The sequence below is a fragment of the Brachionichthys hirsutus genome, unplaced genomic scaffold (genome assembly GCF_040956055.1).
Source record: "Brachionichthys hirsutus isolate HB-005 unplaced genomic scaffold, CSIRO-AGI_Bhir_v1 contig_518, whole genome shotgun sequence".
In the NCBI taxonomy this organism is placed as follows: Eukaryota; Metazoa; Chordata; class Actinopteri; order Lophiiformes; family Brachionichthyidae; genus Brachionichthys; species Brachionichthys hirsutus.
The window spans coordinates 30,860-49,079 of record NW_027180501.1 but is presented as its reverse complement, the minus strand read 5'-3'; the positions used below and the strand labels follow the sequence as shown (position 1 = coordinate 49,079).

Here is an 18,220-nt window from a genome sequence, read left to right as displayed (position 1 = left end):
TATGTTGCTGTGTTTTTGTGCCAAGAACATCAACGTGGAGGATATTTGTCTCAGGAGCCTTGTTATTGTCGACGCAGTGTTAGAGGCCACAGTTCTCTGAAGTGTCACACCAACAGGAAGACACACACACACACAAACTTGTGTGCATTGATTCAATCAGCTCAACTAAGCCTCAGTAGGTTTTCTAGCATTAACCGCCAGCAAAAATGATTTTTGACAGATAAAACATATGTCCTAGAGTTTATTGGTCTTTTTCTGTGCATGTATGTACATATGAGTGTGTCCTTGTTGCCTTTGGCATGTCCTTTGTGAACAATAGCTTTGCTAAAGTGCTGTGAAGAGAAACATTGGTTTGCTATGTCTTTGATTCATTGCTGGGGTGAGTGAAATTTGCATAGCAGGCAGATTTAGGGCAGATCTGGGCTCTCGTTAGCCGAGTGGCTAGATACTTCATCATTATCATTAGGCTTTCACTTTGGTTCCACTCTGCCCCTTGCTCATAATCTTTAAGCAGGCTTTGCATAAGAAAAAAATAAGCACAATTTTTTTTTTTTTAACAAATTAGGATACTTTGCCTTGTGGCAATGTGATACTGGTAGCCACCTCTGAATGACAACACTTGTTAGTTGATCACTTTGTCACGGCCTGTAATTCCATCTACAGGTATAAAACATTTCCCCTGCCACTTTCACCCACTTCTTTCTTTGTCACCCAGCCTGACAGGCTTGCTGCAACGCTTTCGGGGACAGTGCTTGTTATAGAGGACATGCTGACGAGTGTTGATCGATAACAACTCTCAAACTGCTGCTGTGTGTGTGTGTGTGTGTGTTTGTGTGTGCATATACTTTATTTGTATATGATGGGCATGAGAGATATGTTTGACACATGACAATGATGCTGTCATTCAATTCATTTTGCCCTTGAGGGTGTCAGCTCTCGTTGCACAGGTACGTGCACAATATGTGTTTACAGTTATCAGTTTGTGGAGGATTCTCAACAGATTCTACAGCAATTTTTCCTCAATTAATATTTTACTATCATATAAACACATGCCAATTTTAAGGCTGCCGCGCACGTGGGAGAGACAAAGGAGAGCAGAAAGGAGCCTTAGCTGTGCCAAGTGTGCTCTTAACAACACAAATTATGGGCACTGATTTGAGAGGTTGGCACAGATGCAGTTGCTCCTATTGAACGACTTTAACAACTTTGGCATTGCAAAATGCCTATCCAGTTCCACTTGACTACATTTGAGTGAGTTGCAGCAGAATAACAGTTTGCAGTAGTGTGCAGAATATAAGGAATACAAGAATGAAGACATGTCTCTCATTTCCTTGAGTCTCTAATCCCCCATGGGAAACTGCTATAGTATGACTGTACACGAATGACAGGCACAGTGTGTCAATAAATCCAAAGCACATCCATTCCCTCCGAGACCAAGGACACACACCTGACTTTGTGTCCCTCCCCAAAGAGAGAAACATCAAGGTGACTTCTATTCTTATCCAGTTTATTGCAGTTCTTCAGTGGTGTAAATCAATAAGCAAAATCTAATCAGGGTAATTGCAATAATAAAGTGTGATTAATGGTGATGAAACTCAAGTTTAAAATACGTTTTCACTTTAAGTTTTTAAAACAAATACAAAGTCAGACCATTTTTATCTGCAGAATTAAAGGAGGACATCTGGATTGAAATAAAACAACTCAGTGAGTTGATACTCTTTAAATAACATGTTCCAGATTAGGTACATTAAAGCTCTAGTGCAATAGCAAACCTATCACTAATCACAGGCAAATGGCTGTATTGCCCAAAAAAGCAGTAAGATGCTGATTTGATTTACAATAATTAAAAAGGTCCTATACAGACACGTCTAATGAAAGTGTTTTTTAAGGTTGTTCAGGCAAAAAACCGACAAATCAATAAATTAAAGAGCAAATAGAGTCAAAGAATCATCTAAGTCATGATAACCTCTCTAAAATTACAAATACATAATAATTTTACACATACACACAAATCCTGCTGGTACAACTGAAGTGTCACACAGGTGGATGTTGTCTGTGGTCGGCAAGCAGGGAAGACATTAATAGGAACAACACACACACGCACACACCCATGTGTTTTTACTAGAACCATGGGACAAGACTTCTTCGTTTTGTAATGACTTCTAAATAGGGCTTTGTTTCCAGGGGCTATATTTAATTGCCACACACCGGCTGGTGATGCTAATGTGCGCTGACACAAAGAAAGCAATGGACAGAATAAAGAGGGGGGGGGAAACGAGGTAGCATCTAGTGACACTTGATTTAAAGTAGCTTTTCCTTGGAAAGATGGTTGACGCTCAGTGATCAGAAGTACAAATCTTGTGTAGGGGGGTTGCAGCCGTTGGGAGAGGCTCACCATCTTCACACACACAATTACACCTTCCTCATGCCAAGCTGTTGTGTTGTACACGTGTGTGTAGATTCATTAACACGAACACATTTGTGTCCCTGGTGCAATCTCGTGTTTGTTGTTTCTGGTTACTGAGTTTTGTGTGTGTGGTTGCATGTTTGTATGATAATTTTGCATTTCATTGGCTGTCATCACTCCCTTGTGAGACCCAGCCTCAGGAGACCGAGCAGAGCTCTCTCTTACTTACAGTCACTTTGCACAATGGATGATGCATTGTTCACAAACGCACACACACAGCATACTCTGGGCCACTGTGCATATACAGTATGTATGCCACAGTCGCAAAAATGGTCTTGCTCTGCCGAGGTACACATTTGGGAGTTGTTATTGTTTCTGCATTTAGTATAAAGTTGTAAGGGCCACAATGACCACAAACAAAAAGGAGAGAAGCAATGCTATGTTGTATTGTTACCTCTGAGTTAATAATGGATCATGTGATTGAGGGATGTTCAGACAAATAGACATTTGACCAAAAAACAGAGAACACAAGTGTTTTGTGAAAAGAAAATTGTCAAGCATGTAATAAGTCTTCCTTTAGTGACACTTCCAAAGTCTGAACAGTTACTTCCTTCTATAAAACAACAAACCAAACAGTGAGAAAGGGCTTTTCATAGTAAAATAAATTAACTACGAAATTATGAATGAATTAATATACGTCTAATTTCATAGTCATCGGAAAATATGGCCATATATTAAAATATACCAGATTCGCCACAGCTGTGCTATTGTCTCTGTCTCTTCCTGTCTTTTTCTCAAGTAATATGCGCCGATCGCTCATCCAAAACCAGCCGTGCTGCCACCTACGGGGGAATAGCTCATTACCACCAGTGTAGAGGTCTGATACTCACAGAGGAGCTCTACAAAGAGTAGCCTAGCCCCCTAGCCCCCACCTCCACCTCCACCACCCACTGAAAAACCTAATTGACATCAATGCCCGTGATTGTATGAATTGCCATTGATGTCTACAGAGGTCAATGGCAGTTACAGTAAGAGACATGCCTTTAGCTCCTGTTCCCCACAATCCAACACAGCACTCCAAATCTTTTCCTCAGATTAAAATATTTCACTGAAAGAGTCCACTTATCAGGAGATTTGCACATGTTCTTATCCCTATGTGCATATCTGTGTGTGTGTGTGTGTGTGTGTGTGTGTGTGTTTGGGAAGCCTCTGTTCCCGTATTAGCAATGTCGATCATATAAGGCCTTGTCTGGCAAATAGATTCCACTTGCGTCAAGCCGGATGAACACAAATGAGTTCCCTGGAGGAGACGGTTTGGTGGGTAGAGTGTCCCCTGTGGGTACTTATTGTGAAGGACATCTCCCGAGTAAAAAAGGAGATATGTGGGACAACCATTGAATCAGGATGACCTCATCATGTATCAACCTGGCATTCAAACACAGACAGCGCTTGGGATGACACGAATACACAAGCCCATACATTTAACTTCAAAGCGCAGAGCAGCAGCGACAGCATGGAGAAGAGGTCTCTCTTCACACTGCAGGCAATCATTCACACCCCTCGCTGCATCGCATCAATAACACCCTTTCTGTCTTAGTATGTCTCTCCTGGTGACAATATCATCAGCTCACTTGTACGCCTGCACCTACAGCTCCTTTAGACTAGCTTTAGATAACCACTGCGATGGCGCTTTCAGTAACATCCTGCCTCGCAGACGACAGGTTCTGTGCATACTAAATCACTGCACTGCTCCAAGAGGGTATTATACTGCCGCTGCAAATCTTCTTGATGGCTGACTATGCTACATCATCACCTCACATGCCTTCAAGAGCACATACGGTCAAGGGACGCATACTTCCTCAATGATGTGATGCACACACATACACAATAACCACTGTGGGATCATGTGACCAGTTGTTCACCACATAGGTAATTGCACTTCACTCTCAATGCAGTTTCAGGATAAATGGACCACGTGTGCAAAACATTATCATCTATCGAGAAGCTACCAAGCCTTATATCATGCAAGTTATTTAGAGCAACCGTTACATCACTGTCTTTGTAGGTGCATTTTGTTTACAGAGTTCATTCTACACAAGTGATTGTCCATGCATGCTTAGCTTTTTGACCAAATGAATGCAAGCAGTGTAATCAGAATGAGACAAAGGTCTTTACATGCATGCATATTGTCTTTTAATTCACCCTGACTTTCAAATGGATGTGACAACAGCCATACAGATACAGTAGTAAGGCTGAGAGCTTAATGAGTGACCAACATAATTAAAAAATATTTTTAGGAAAAGTGAAATTGTTGCTGCGAAGCTGTGGAGCGGTGTTTTGATTTGCAGGTTGCTATTGACTTCATGTGGTTTACGTAATAACAATTTGCTAGGTGGTGCACCGAAAGATGAAGTGCAACAAAAGCCTGGGGAAAACTATGTTGGAGGAGGAAGCATAGATTAAAGTCAGACAACAATTATTATCTTTAGAATTATTTTGTTGAGGATGGCAAAGGTTTTTTTTTATAACATTGATATGCCTCAGGGACGCACGCAGTTATTTTTTAACAAGAAACACTGACCTTTAAAAAAGAAGCAACTTACGCAACTATTTCAGACTCCTACTCATTGCTATAGGGCTGGATGATTGGAAAGGAGGTCTGTGCTGAAGCTTTATTTTGAGAAGGCATCAAAATTCACCAAACACTAAAAAGATGTCTTTAAATCCCACCGTGCTCATTTTAGTTGCAGTGAATTGTGATGAGGCAGAATTGAAAAGCGCTTATTTTTGGTTGTGTAAATATGCAAAAATCTCACAGTGTGACTATAAATTCAGCCTTTCGTTGCCTATAGTTATAATTTTATGATCCTGATAAAGACTGGAGCTAGGCTTTCTCTGCAGTACACACCAGGAAGAATAACATAATAATTTCAGAGAATTTAAGCATCTCTTATTTCTCACACAAGTAAAAAAAAAGAAATGCAGCACACCATCTGACTTCACGTCAACAACAATGCTGGTGTTTGAAATGAAGACTTTGTTTTCTTTCAAACCCACAATTACTGCTGTTCACACATGTCAAACTTGATTTTTTGAAATCTTCATTTTTGAAAGTGACACGCGCACACACACACACACACGCACACACAAATGTGATTTATTGCATGACTATGACAACAGCTGGACTATGGGAAGCCAGTCACATGAAGCCACTGGAGTTAGAGTCTTCACTGGGCCAGAGAGTGAAATAGTGTATGTGTGTGGGGGTGGGGGTGGGGTAATTTCTGTGCTCCAATGATCATTAAATTGGTCGACGACCACCTTTGAGCGGCGAGCGCATTCGAAGACATGGTGACGCTCCAAGTCTTTTTGTCACTTACTCATAAACATGCACGCTCTTTCCAGTACAGACACATTTCCCTCACTTTACCTCTAATCTATTCTCGCTAACATGTCACTCGAAACTTCGTCTCTTCTTCTATAAAATATCCTGCTCACAAATCGACTCTGACATGGCTGCCGAACTCCTTTTAACATCATGCAACTTTCATGAGGTAACAACAGAGTGATGGACTTAATTCAGAGCCAACCCTTGGCCCTCCCATCCCTTATACACTTAGTTCCCACAGGACCTGAAAAGGTTTTGGAGCAAAGCAAGGGGATGAATACCAACTATAGTGCTGCACTGTCATGCAGACGGTACTTTTTTTTATTCTCTTATCATCTGTAACCTTGACGTTTTCATCTTCAAAACGTACATTTTATCTTGAAAAGGGACAATTTCACCTTCAACAGGCATTTCAGTATAAAGTCAGTCAATCTGACCCGAATTTTGTACTGAAAAGTGAAAATGAAGATGTATATTTTTACCCACTGATATTGAATTATATATAAAATATTTCAAAGCAGACAATATGCTGATGAACATATTTTTTTTTGTACTATTGGTAAACAACTCTCTATCACTTCCACTGCCTCTCCGAAGGTGGACGTGGAAGACAGTTATTGTGCCAAGTAAACAAAGCATCTCCAATTTAAAAAAAAAAAGAAAGAAAGAAAAGAACAGTACGGTAGGGAATTGTTGACAGTGTTCATAACGAAAAAGAGGTTTGTTTATTGGTGGGTACATATATTATGAATTTCCAATATTGTGTTGATGTATTTATTTTTATTGGTATCAACAAGAAGTTGGCCCGTCTTTTGCTCTTTATGAAATAGGGCCAAGGCCATACCAAAACTGATCTGAAAAGATCTGCTGAAAAAAGTGCCGTTGATATAAATGACAAGGTGTGTGTGTGTGTGTGTGTGTGTGTGTGTGGTCATTTGCCGGAGCATAAAGGGGCTCAGTGCTCACAGAGTGCTATAGCTCATGAGAACAGAATACTAATCCCGTTGCCACAGTCACCTCGAGCAGACAGTCCTTCACACACACCATTTTCCCTCATTCATTTCATTTCAGAAAATAAAAAAGAAATCACAGCGACTGCACTGCAGGGCAAGCTATTGCTCTTTGTCGTCAATGGTGACATGTGCACATTTTTCACTGTATGTGTGCATATCGTTTCTGTACTGTTGGAGCTAAGGGTTATTAAAACACTTGTTTACACTGTTCACCAGGACAGTGTGAAAATAAGCACCTCTCTCAGGATTGTGCTAAAGACACACGCATGAAAAAACACACTTCTCTGCTCTAATTACCAGGAACCCGATAGGTTTCCCTGGGAGTGTGTGTGTGAGCGTGATTTACGGAACACTGGCTCCAGCGCAACGCTAGGATGATCTGGTCCCAAGAGTCCCAGTCAAATCCCAGTCCTCTCTCTGTGGTTTCGCTAACAGCCTTCTCTCTCTCTCTGCTTCTAAACCACAATCCTCAGTGGTGTACTGAGTGCGCTGAGTGTGTGTGTGTGTGTGTGTGTGTGTGTGTGTGGCAACCATGCCCCAGGGAAATGTGACTGTCAAGAGACCTAGGCAGGTGTCCAGTTCCGGACCTACTGGTGGCGTAATTAGATGAACCGTGTACCAAAATCAAGACAGCGATACGACACAGTGTCTTCTTTATGATGGCATAAATAAATCTATTGCACTGCCATGAATTGAATTATTGCCGCTGCAATGACATTTAATGACGACTATAATCCTGCAAGGCTCAAACGCCGTTATGTGCCACATTTTATAGTGTGCTAGTGTTCTGTTAGACTGTTAGGCTGGAGAAAAGGTCTACTTATGAAAACAACAACATTTAACTCTAATTTGAAAGAAAAATTAAAGAATACATCCCTTATGGATCATGATAACATACCCCCTGCTGCCTGCTATACTTAGCAGTGTTGTGGATGGCACACACACACACACACACACACACACACACATAATAAAGAGAAAAGTAAGGCCATTGGATATGTATTTGAAGGTCATGTAAAGGTAAGTTTGGTTTAATAAGTATCATGTCGTACCCCTGATGCGTAATATTTATAAAGAAGGATGTGTTCTCTGTCACCACTGATGAAAATGTCATGAGTGACAAACTTTGGCAATTGCTGGAAACCTCTAGACATGTCACATCTTTCTTATTTATCACTCTTCTGGGTGCGGCAGTACCATTTGCTTAACATTTCTCCTTCTTTGAGCTTTTACTAATATATGTAGGACAGCCAACTGAGAAATATTGCACGCAGGTGTAAAGGAGCACAAACACACCAATCATTTTTGGTGATACACTAAACTCATGTGGCTCATAATATATATATAGGCTTGGGCTAAATCAGCAAGCCAGTGGACGCTTTGATCCCTTACATATTGGAACAATAAACAACTCCAAGTAACACTGAACCAGTTACCCCACATACATTTATGTTCTCCTGTTTTGTTTTACTTTCCTAAATCTAAACATGTGGGAATGTTGAGCATCTTTGCATGATATCAATCGTATGTCTATGTAATGTAATGAGATTTCTTACAGAAATTCTGTATCGTTTCAGAAACATCTTGTGAAAATGTACACAGAAACACTCTCTCACACACGCACGCACACACACGCACTCTTAAATTAGAAAACAATGCCTGGAAACCTTCACTCTGAGAATATATCAAAATTAAATAGCCAAATTATTTTATGTAACATAACTCAGCTTAATTCGCCCATAATGACCAATTTATATGGAAATGAGACAATATTTGTAGGACTGTGCTAAAAACGAATGTGCAAATCTCCTCTTGATGCACTACATTCACAGAGATCTTGTGATTGCTTGCTAAAATATTAATGACTGGAATTATGAAATGACATCACAGAGCCCACGAAGATGATGGTCATTAACTTGGAGTATGACAGCAACAAGCTTCTGAACTAACTGCACCAAACCTTTGACAGATTCCACCTCTACAGAGGACTAATGATGGTTAAGGTCACCAATTGGAATCTTAATTTTTAGAATTGTCAAAAAAAGTACTTCAGAGATTTTAATGACATTTGGTATGGTAAGGTTTTATTTTTATATTGCATTTTGAAATGTGAGCAGAGGTTTAAGTTCTATTACATGCCCTTGTATTTTTTGTTAGATTACCCATCAGAATCCCCTGATAAAGTAAAAGTAGCCTCCCCAGCCAATAGAGGGTTTTGCAGATGAAAAAAATAAAAGGAGCTTCATGAAGGTAAGTCTGTATAATATATTTTTAGCCATCGCAGCCACAATCACAAATGTGCACAAACTGTTCATGTACAGTACAAGCACAACGATGGATAAATTATTTAAAGTAACCTTTGTTCCTGTGTCACTGGAGCATTAACATATTTACTGCTAAAATGCTAAAAATCAGGTGTTACATTTGTGAATTTTTTGAAATCATACTTTTGAGTTTTAGACATCAATTAAGTTTACTTAGATTCAGTATCTATATTTAAAATAAATTGTGGGGAAAAACCACCTGAATAAAAGATAAATGGTTGAATTTATCAAAAAGTGCTCTTTGTATTTGAGAAGGGATGAAATTGATCCAGCCCTTGAACTTTTTTTTTATGTGGAAGGGCGCTGTGCTTTTATTTTGATACTTGTGTGCGTGAAGGGGCACAATCAATAAAGTATGGGTGGGTCTGGTGGGAGAGATAACTGGTGTAGAACTCCTGATGTTCTGTCCGGATTACTTGCTGCTGGGATGCATTAAAAGAGTCAAAATTTCACCACCTGATCGTCTTGTGGGCAATCAGAGCAAATTTCATTTTGAATGAATGAATGAATACTTTTAGAAGAGAAACATATTAACCAATAAGGATGGAAAAGTCCATCTCGGCCTATGACACATGAAAAACATTTTAGCCGTTTCGTATTTAGTTAGCATTCCTTTTTTGACAAGCATTGAACTGATGCTGCCACTCCAATTTCTAAAAGACAGCTGTTTTTTCCACATTTGTTTCTTTTGTTTTCTTGCTTCCTGGATTTAAACTAGGGCAATCGTTACAGCAACTTCATCATTTGTACTTATGTTTATGTGACACAGCCTCTCCAGAGATCAGGGGAGTCGGTGCATTTATTGCTCCCTCGGGCACTAGGAGCTTCATGATATCCCATAATGCGTCACGCCCCATTATTTTGAAATCTTGTATTGTCTGCACGTTTGACAAATGAGAAGAGTTGTTTGTGAGGAAACACAATTCCCCAATATGTTGAAATGTAAAACCTGTGGGTCCAGTCGAAGTGTTTGTTGGGTTTTTGTTACAGTATACAGGAACAGCATAGCCACGCCTTAACGAAAGAGACACGAGAATAGTAGAGTAACAACATGAACAACAGATTTAGAGAGGGAGAGCAGGTAAAGTGGAGCACAACCATTAGTGCTTCTCTCAGATAAAGGTGATGAAAGGGGAACTAGATAGAGGAAACAGACAGTCTGTCTCTCACTCTCATGCGCTGTGTGTTTACTATAATTCTAATATGTTGGATATTTGTGTGACCTCGCCAAACTATTTTTGCAGAAAATGAAAACCCCACAGCTACACAAAAGATCTGCCGTACCTCTTTAGGTCAATCTTCCCCTCAAGAGTTCTGTGTAGCTCGGAGCAGGCTTTGTCGGTGATGTGTGACCACTAAGTTGCCGGCTGCAAATAATTGTGTATGCAACAACGGTGCCTTTCAGGAAAGACACAGGAAAACCAACAGAGCTTCCAGGCAGTTTAGTTTAGTACCACCCCGCCACAATTTACAGCCCTTTTGCCTTTTGTGTCAAGCAGCAGTACATCAGTTCAAGTCAAACTCATAAAAGACTCCCCATTCCTCCTACGCCACGTTGATTCCACTGTTCCTCCCTTTCTCCCTCTCTAAGTATATTAGATGATAAAATCCCCTCTGCTGATTGAATCCAGACATAGATAACCTTCCCAATTACAAAGCAAGTCTCCCAAGAGCTCCAAAGTGTGAGTGTTGTTGAATGCAGGCCAAGGCAAAAGTCTTGCAATAAGAATTGTGTTGTTATTAGTGCTGATCTCTGTAAATGTGTTTATAATCCACCCAAAGGAAAACATATTAAGGCATTCAGCAAAGTATAGAATGAAAAACAATATACTCTGCTTTAGTCTAATTGATTTATATTCAAGGAAACACTGGTGCCAATGGAGGATTTAAATGGTTCAGGAAATTAAATCCCAATCGTGCGATTGTGTCACAACAGCTTCCATTGAAACACAAACAGATTTATGTAGTTAAAGACATGCATGCACATCCCCATGTGTTACTTTGCAAATGAATTATCTGCTTCATGTTTAATTCATCGATGTATGAATGACCATGTGCATGCATGTGTCAAATCAGATCTTGTCCTAAACCTGTAGCAGATGGTTTCATGCTCAAACACACACACACACACACGCACACACACACACACACAGACTCTTTTTTTCTTGCAGTAACATCGTACAGCATTTGAATGCAGTTGTTTTTTGCTTAAATCATGTATGCTAAAACATAAATGCTCAGGGCAGTGTAGGATGCTGCATTTTGACACAATCCTACCTTGTCGGACATCTCTTGGCGCTATGGCGATCGCTTCGTTGGAATGAAGCTCAGTGACACAGCAGTGGTCAGGAACAAGGGAGCCATTGCTGAAAGTGTGAGGCGTCTCGGGGAGCAAAGGAATAGGCGGCACCATGATGTTGTGGTTGGAACAAATACATCCTGTCTGGGTCATCCCACAACCATCTCCGTCAGAACCCTCCTGGTCTCCGTTGTGAGCTGTGTGTAAACATTCCTCAAACCATCTGCAGAGCATGCCACAGGTAAACTGGCTGGAGTTCTCATTGTTAATAAGTAAAACTTCTACCAGTCTCAGCTCCAGGAATTCCTTAGATACCTGAGACTCATCTGCTGGGTGTCTCGTGAGACACAATTGGACAAAGTTCTTATCAAACTGCAGGAAGGAGTACAGTCCCCCCGAGTTCGATTGGTTGCCACAAAGATCGATGACTTCCTGGTCCCTGGCAGTGGCTGTCTGTAAATGAAGGGGACAGCTTTGATTGGGCAGGTGATGATCAAGAGAGAGGAGCATTGGGCAGTGCGCCTGGCAGATGACAGGGTGGCGGGTGAATCGAAGGTAGAGGGAATACTTGGTGGGATCTGGATTTTCCAAGGACCAGGAACAGCCCGGTGCCCTGGAGGGAAAGAGCTCCCTTAGGGAGAAAGAGCCATAGAGCACCCCAGCTACAAGGCTGGAGCATGATGGGATGGCTGGCGAGGGGGCCCCTTCTGCCCCGGTGCTGGGGACGCCGTCAGGAGCCCCATACGCAGCCTCAGCCAGAGCAGAGAGTGGAGCTAGAGCAAGGGCAGACACAGCAGCCAAGGCCCCAGCCAGAGCCAGAAGAGAGGACGGCACATACAGACACACCCCACCAGCAGTGTTCATCCTATGACATTTGTCCTGCAGAGGAAGAGAGAAAAGAGAAGGAGGGGGAGGAGAGAAGATTGTGCATTAGACACAGTGAGCAATATGTTTTCTTCCTTTGTTCAGTAAATAACAGCCAAGTCATTTTGAAAGCGATTTCTTTAACCATAAAAAAGATTTTTTTTAAAAGCAGACGCTGTCAAAATCACAAACACATCCTGCCGCTTCGGATTAAAGGTGTTGACGACAAGGCTGTTGAGACGTACACTGTGGGTCTTGCCTTATCCTTCCTTTCTAATGCACCCATAGGCACGTGCACACACATAAACACCATTGCCTGCTGTGCTTCTGATGGCCCAAAAGCTCCAGAAAACTATTACCATCACTGACACAGTGAGGGTCCGCCAACCGCTGGATTTTGGACTCACACAAAAACACACAGCTGACAGAAAAAAAACATATCGAGAACATAGTGTTTTAGTATTCATGCTTCAAAGTACCTCAATAGAAGCTACATTTTGTATGTCTCAAGTGTCTCCGTCACACAACAAGATTTTCAAGTGCCTCTGCATAAATGCAGTTTGAGGAGGAAGTGCAGGAGAGAACTCCAATAACCTCAGAGCACGATGCCCACACAGCTTCAACTAAAGCATCCCATTGCTCAAAAATTCAGCAGCCGTGTTCCTGCAAGTCACACTTATGAATATATACAGTGATGTAGTTAACCCTTTGCACTACTTTGCAGTCATCTACAGATATTTCAGTGCTGCCTTGAACATTGATTTGACAGGTGGATTACTGTACAGTGACTCTGTTCAGTAATCTACTATATGACTATCCTACAGTACAATGCTATAAGCTGCAATGGTTGAGGGGGGTATCATTCTATTTGCTCTATTGCTATTATTTACAGGAATGTACTGTTAAAACATCATTGAAAGTAAAAAAAAAAAGGAAAAACATCTTTACAACCTTTGCATTTTACAATCTAAATTCCCCAAGGCACAGCCTAATGAAACACAGCAGTAGCCTACACTTCACAGGATTTATGGAAGTTGGTAACGCACTCTAGCATTGGTCACAGTCTGCAGAGCCTCTGTCAATAGGTGAACCCAACCCTGGTTGTACAGTAAGAAGCACTTAGGCTGAGAGGTGGGACCTGTTAATGAGCAGTGTGTGTGTGTGTGTGTATATTCCTTTCACTCTTTCCAGATGATGGATTGAGTGGAATATTGCACTACTTTGGCTGGAAATCTGAGGTTTGCCAAGATTTCTAACGTGCATCTTCCATTCATGTTTCCTTTACGAAGACGCATGCACACAGGAAACACAATCCTGCACAACAGACCACAGCTGACCACACAATCTAATGATGCTGTCAGTTTTGCTCATCGGGCAGTGTTTACTTTGAGACTTACCGCAGCATTGTGAGACAAGTAACCATAGCAACTTCCTGTGTTCTGACCTGGATAAACTTCGATTTTTCCTGCTGCTTTCTTTTATCTTTCTACTATATCACTGCTTTTCTAAAAAAATGTCACCTGATATTTTTCACATGGAACATATGGCAAAGGGTGTATTTAAACAGGCCTAGTTCTGGCTGTGGTGACACTTTGAGAAATGCATGGCACAGTTGGGTTGACAGGACGTCTAGCCTAGCATGCTGTGTGTGATATATGCTCAAGGATACACGCTTCTCAGGCATGATGATGGGGTTATAGACTCGGTCACTTGCACACACTCTTTACTTTCATAAAAATGTGCTATGATACAACATCAATCCAGGGTACACTGTATCCGTTATGGCACCTAACTGTTAAATCCAGAAATTCAACTCGAGTCAAATGCATTATTCTATAAGACAGTTAAAATACACTGTTTCCCTGCAGACCTGAGCTGAAATAGAAAAATATATATATATTATTTGGGCTTGTCCCACCAGGAGTCGCCACAGCGAATCAACCTTCTCCACTTCACCCTGTCCTTTGCATCGTCCTCCCCAACACCAGCCACTCTCATGTCCTCCATCACTACGTCCATGTATCTTCTCCTGGGTCGGCCTCTAGCCCTGTTCCCTGGCAGTTCCATCCTCAGCATCCTTCTACCGATATAGTCCCTATCTCTCCTCTGGACATGTCCAAACCATTAAAGTCTGGTCTCTATGACCTTATCTCCAACACGTCTAACAGTCACTGTCCCTCTTATTGTCTAATTTCTAATCCTATCCAACCTGGTCACCCCCAAGGAGAACCTCAGCATCTTCATCTCCACCACTTCTATCTACGCCTCCTATCTTAATACAATTAATTAATAAAGCTCTGAATTAGAGATACATTTAAATATAATACATAGACTTTAAAAACTAGTAAAGGTGTATTTTGTTTTGCAAAAAAAGAAACATTTATCTTCTCGTTTATAAAATGAGAAGATAAACTGGAGTATGGGCGAAACCATGCATCGGTAAAACTAATGCACATTTTACGGATGAAAAGAAATCACAAATTGTTTTTGCAACAATGAACAATGAATATTCATAGACCCAGTCTGTGCAAGAATAGACCCTAAAGTGCTGTCTTCATAAGGCCACTCTGTCCCGCTTCAATTTAATACAGCACTTTACTTTAGGCAGCGATAAATATGCATTAGCTTCGATGTCTTCATTCCCCTTCCACCTTGACCCTAATATTGCCACTTTGCCAAAATATGTTATCGCTCCATCACCGTCTCCCATTCACCCTCGTATCAACTCTATTGTCATTCTTAAATGCTGGTAAGGAACAATAAGAATAACGTAATTTTTTTACCTCCAATGTAAAGGTTGTTCAAAAGTAAAGGAGTAATATAATTACACTATTAATCACAACACTGAACGACTCGCTGATACGAGTCTCAATGTCTGCTCAACATTTTAACTTGGATCTTATTTTGTTCCTGTCCAGGACAACATTAACAGCCACTGCATCCTTATTAGAAAGTATGTTATGCAGGAGTTTCCATTGCTGCTGGTAAACACACAATTCAAATCCACAGGTCAATAGTCCAGGCAGACTGAGCAAGCAGCCAGCAACACCCAGAAGTCCTCTTCCAGCAAAAAGATGTGACATTTCTATTTATTCAGCATTACAAATAAACTCTGGGATAAAACAATGTTTTTATTTGTTACTCCTACACAGCAAGGGGCACTGCATGCGCTGATCTGATGGTAAAAGCAAATGGAAACTCTCACCAATTATTCTCAATATTCCTGTCTCTGGAAGCCCCACAGTCTTGGTGCACACACTGGTTTTAAGCACTTTCAGTTCTGGCTGCACTGAAATGTCACAGTAACGTGTTGCGAAACCACAAACAGACACACTGAGAATGTCTGAATCAGAAAATACCAAGGCTTTTTTAATGTAGCTCAAACTTTTGAGAAAATGAATGCACTGCAGAACTCGTGTTTTTAATATCGAAGGCATGAGTCCATGTTAACCAAATAAGGCTACCATAAAGAAGTTTTGTTTTTTTATTCCATTGAACTGCTGCCATCAGATGACATGCTATTGATTGGCTTTGTGTCCTTTTTGTTAAAAAGCTGTGTTTTGCAACCCAGGCTGAATGGCGGGTGTCGGTCCGCGTCGGTAGCGCTCGACTCTTCAGCTCCGTGATCAGCCTGATCATCATAATCGTTTTGAATAACAGAAACAGTTGCTTTCTTCTTAGCACCGTGACTCAAACTCTACCGTTTCAGCAGCTTACAGTTATCAGTTCTATGCAGTGCCGCCATTATCCCTCGTCCTCTCTACATCCTTCCTGCTTCGTCTAATTCATTATATTATAACACACAGTGATCACTGTCCCAAAAACAGCCACACTGCCCCCAACAGGGGTGTAGGACGCCAATACAACATAGGACAGTTCTGATAATCACTGAGGACATGCGCAAAACAGTCCTCTTGCCCCTCCCCCACATAAAATATTTTCGGACGAGTATTCGAGTTTCGCTACCGAGTGAGTTAACAGGCAGAAACCTTGAGCAGAACCCAAAATCCCATGGTTCCACCTCAGAGATGGCAGTTGATGTATAAACAGTCGGTTCATCACACAGCATGTGAGAGTGGGGGGAAGGATCAGACAGGAGCGTGAAGCTTTGACCATTTGTTGCTGTTGTGTTGTGCAACCCGGAACCAGCAGTGAATAACAATTAGCAGCTGACACAAAGAAGGAGATCAACCAAACATATCTTCAAGTCGGGGAGACAGAATGAGGTTTTGGTACTCCATATGCTCTGAGCAGATGATGAGATCAAGCACCATGTAAAAGGGATTGTGAAATATGGTTTTTGCCAATTTTATTGGTTTAGTACTATATGGCATATGTATATAATTCCACAGCAGATTCCAAGCGTGCTGCATGTCATGCATCTTCTACTCGTGAATCGCTGGCAGACAGGGCTGAGTGGTCATTATTGTGATGCTGAGTTTAAACAGACAAAGGCGATGCAGAGAGAGCAGTGTGAGTGTGTGTGTGTGTGTGTGTGTGTGTGTGCATCTAAGGGATGTATAGATATTGAAGACATGTTCAGTGAGGAGTTAGAGGAGTTGGAGGATTTTGGTGGGGGTGGTCCCAGGGGAAATTTTGTTTTTTTTCGTGAACTAAAGAATTCCAAAAGGGTGAGGATTCGATCAGCAGCACACCCCGGGAAAAAGATGAGTAACAGCCAGCCCCCTTTTTGTTTTCCTTAAGACAGCACAGACATGGAAGACCATTAGAGACAGATAAATAATGGATGTGGGAGGCAAAAGCATGAATAGAATACAGAATCATAGGAAATGTGATTCCTATTTACACAGTGAATTTCATTACATCTGGTTTATAAAATGCATTTCTTCAGTACAATAACTGAAAGGACATTGAATTCTACTATCATTTGCTAGAATTTTGAGTTGAGTACCACATTTATGATTGAGTAGTGTTCTGAAAGAATTTGTCCAGAAAAGAAAAATGTGTAAAATATTATTTGACATTTTTTACATTAAATATTATTTGCCAAATTAGACATTTTCACAAGGATGTGATTAATTATCTGAAGTAGCTTGTGACATTTCTCGTCAGAATTGTTCTGCTCATTGTTCATTGATCAGACTTTAAACAGAGCAAGTTTAAGACATGAACTTTGGTCAAAATCAAAGACAATTGAGACAAAGCCGACGTTTACTGATGAGGCTGATGATTTATGGCTAGGTTGATTGTAGCTTTAGGGCTGGTCTGACACCGCAGCATCAGACAGAAGATTTGGTGAGGCTGTGTGTGCCGATCCTCCGTATGCAGCCCTTGGCTTCTAGTTAAACTCAAGCAGCTCAAGATGCTTATACTTGAATAGAATCTTGTGCAATTCAAAATATGTTGACAAATAAGACTTGCAAGGCAATGAAGTTCTACACCAAAATGCTGAGACTGATGAATGCGTTTTAATTCACAATCATTCCTACTCTCACTCAACCAACTGCCCCCAATAGCACCAGGTCACCCCTTCTCACTGATCTCCCCCCCACCAGAACTCAGGATCTGCTAACAAGATATCTCGGCTCTTTCAGATGCAGAAGTTTAGGAAGATGGAATGTCACCCGCCTGCTCCGCAATCTCCATAATGAACCCAGGCTCCAAGATATATTCCACCAGAATTCTGATGTGTTTTTAGGGGACGTGGACTGACTATAAACCATGAATAAGTGCAAAATCACATTAAAATTCAGTTCAAATCTGCTGAAAAATATTCAAATAAGAAAATTGAAAGAACTGATAATGACATTCACACCCTCCAGGGACCGTAGAAGCATGTGTGAAATTTCACTGAGTTCCCTAAAGCAGTTTTTGAGGAGGTGTTGTTGGAATAGTCAGCATTTTGTACGAGATAGGATATTCCTTTTATTAGTCCTGCAAGGGGAAATCCCGAGTGACAGCAGC

General features: G+C 41.1%; 1 protein-coding gene across 1 annotated transcript in view; it reads right to left on the bottom strand.

The window, feature by feature from the left end:
* The window catches only part of LOC137915673 (adhesion G protein-coupled receptor B2-like), a 71,231-nt gene extending 58,927 nt beyond the window's left edge, over positions 1–12,304 (bottom strand). The window contains exon 1 of the mRNA XM_068758819.1: positions 11,410–12,304. Coding sequence (XP_068614920.1) covers positions 11,410–12,295 — 886 coding nt within the window. The 5' untranslated portion in view covers positions 12,296–12,304. The remainder of the gene's footprint in view (positions 1–11,409) is intronic.
* Positions 12,305–18,220: the final 5,916 nt, after the last annotated feature.